The sequence below is a fragment of the Etheostoma spectabile genome, chromosome 17 (genome assembly GCF_008692095.1).
Source record: "Etheostoma spectabile isolate EspeVRDwgs_2016 chromosome 17, UIUC_Espe_1.0, whole genome shotgun sequence".
Lineage (NCBI taxonomy): Eukaryota > Metazoa > Chordata > Actinopteri > Perciformes > Percidae > Etheostoma > Etheostoma spectabile.
Genome location: NC_045749.1, coordinates 1,966,909 through 1,969,132, shown reverse-complemented (window position 1 = coordinate 1,969,132; position 2,224 = coordinate 1,966,909). Strand labels below are relative to the sequence as shown.

The 2,224-nt window shown below is 40.9% G+C and overlaps 1 protein-coding gene across 1 annotated transcript in view; it reads right to left on the bottom strand.

Moving 5' to 3' along the window:
• hectd2 (HECT domain containing 2) overlaps nucleotides 1–2,224 on the bottom strand; it is a 62,047-nt gene that overhangs the window by 8,911 nt on the left and 50,912 nt on the right. The window contains 2 exon segments of the mRNA XM_032541664.1: nucleotides 71–177; nucleotides 1,760–1,847. Coding sequence (XP_032397555.1) covers nucleotides 71–177; nucleotides 1,760–1,847 — 195 coding nt within the window.

The window sequence follows — 2,224 nt, the reverse complement described above, 5'->3', positions numbered from 1 at the left end:
CAGAGATCTGAGGACCAGGTCACCATAGTCCTCAGAAATTCAGAGTTCAGCACACACACTGTGGACTCACCATGAGTGCATCAGAGGCACACACACTGTGGAAGCCGTGGTAGAAGGCAGCGAACTGTTTATAAATGGATTTGTTCAGCAGGAAGTCAACGTACAGCTGGACGTACTCTGTGGAGAAAAAAGACACAACATTGTAACTTTCAATCTTCCATTACAAACTTTTCCCCATTCCCCCTCCAGTCTTGGCCCTTCCATTCAACACACGGGGTGGGGGGGACGGACACTGGCACAGAGCTGGACCTGGATGGCAACACGAGCTGCTCAATGGAAAATGAGTCACTCTGTGTTTCAATCTTCTAAAATCAGTTATGGGCAGTACTTGTGTGGATGATCTGTTCTTTATTACATGGTGAATGTAATGTGTATTGCTCTACACGGAGGATTAAAAAAACATGATGGACTCTTCAGAAGAGGTCATCATTATCTTCACTCCAGCTTCAAAAAACACCGTGGAAAAGTCAAGTTATTTGTTTAATGAATTAAAATAAATGCTTAAAGGCTTATATGGGTGTGCAGAGCATGTTAAGTGATGAATATAAAAAAATAATATAAACATAAATATTTAAAATATAAATATAAATATATGACATCTGAAAAAATTAAAAACTGAAAAATATAAATATCTGGATACTAGATATTACATACATACAGTTAGGAAAAAGTATAATATAAAGTAAAATAGTGCGGTAGAGAATAAGGCGCAGCCAGAACAGATACTAAGAAGCATTTCAAACAGATTAATTTGAACATGAATAATTTTAGTGTTTCAGCAGCAGTCTATATGTCACAAAATTACATATGTGGACCAGTAGGTGGCGCTATAATGTTCTATTTGCCTTTAACTCCCACGTTACCTGACCGAAAGTTATGGGAAGAATTTTGCTACATTAAAGTATGCGCATTTGACGAGCAAACTAATTTTCCTAGCTAGCTACCACACACATATATCATATCATATCTCGGCTAAATTAAATGTAATCAGCAAATAACTGACGACTGTTGTTCAACATGCCATTATGAGGCTGTGTTCGAAATTTGAAAAATATTGGCTTCTATTGGGCGCTGCAATCAACGTTAGTCTGTTTTGGTCAATAACTCCATGCATTTCAATGGGAAATTTGCGATTGTGATATCTCTGCCACAGTAAATGGCGTCAACAGGAAACTTGTGAGGCTTGTTTGGCATGGCGCTCTGGGGCTCTGTGGAGAATTTGGCGGCCATTAGGGGGCGATATGGCCAAGGTAGACCAGTTTAGGCCTTTTTATTTAATCAATGTTAATGGGGTATTTGCAACGGCAATGTTCCGCAGACCTTGCGGCTTACACTTGTCGATATTTAAGGACATTTGCCTCCCCACAGTTACGCTTTGGGTCCCACTTTCGCACCCCAGGTCATCAGGGGAGACTGGCACAAGGAGGCTTGAACCCCGTTATAACTGCTTGCAGTTTAAGTTCCATATTGATCTCTAAATTTGGGTTTATGTATGCACCATCACCCAAAGCAAATACCTAATAAGTGCCGCTACCTGGCAATACATCTTTTTCGGTTTGTAATTGTGAGTCTGAAGATGCAGCGTCATGCAGGTTTGAAGGAGGTCTGTGTGTCAACGAGCACAATGAAATGCTGAGTCATTCATTGCTAAAGTGGAGAAACGTGCTGCTCACTGCGGTGAATCTCAGCATGGACTCACCCTTCCTGTTCTGCTTGGTGACGGGGATTTTGTCTCCTCCAGGCTTCAGGTTGTGGGATTTGACCACGCCCATTTCCTCCTGGAACACCTGAGACAATCACACACACAAACACAGACAATGTCACATAGGTGATAAAGGACCCCCAAACCTCTTCATTAAAAATGTAAAATGGTGAATGAACCCCCCACTCTGACATCTCTCCATTAGTGCATGTATGGGACCTGATCATGTGTGTGTAGTTCAGGCCTATGTGTGATGTGTGTAATAACAACAGAGTGTGAATTGTAATTTACCCTTGTGGGACTAATAAGTTATTATTATTGCAGAACGCTTTTCCTCTCATTCACAAACTCATACACTAATGGCAGCAAAATGACATAAATAATCGTTAGTTACAGTCTTAGTAGCGTGGTATCAATCAGGGAAGAAGCAGATTTCCCAAAATGTGTCAACATCATTCACTG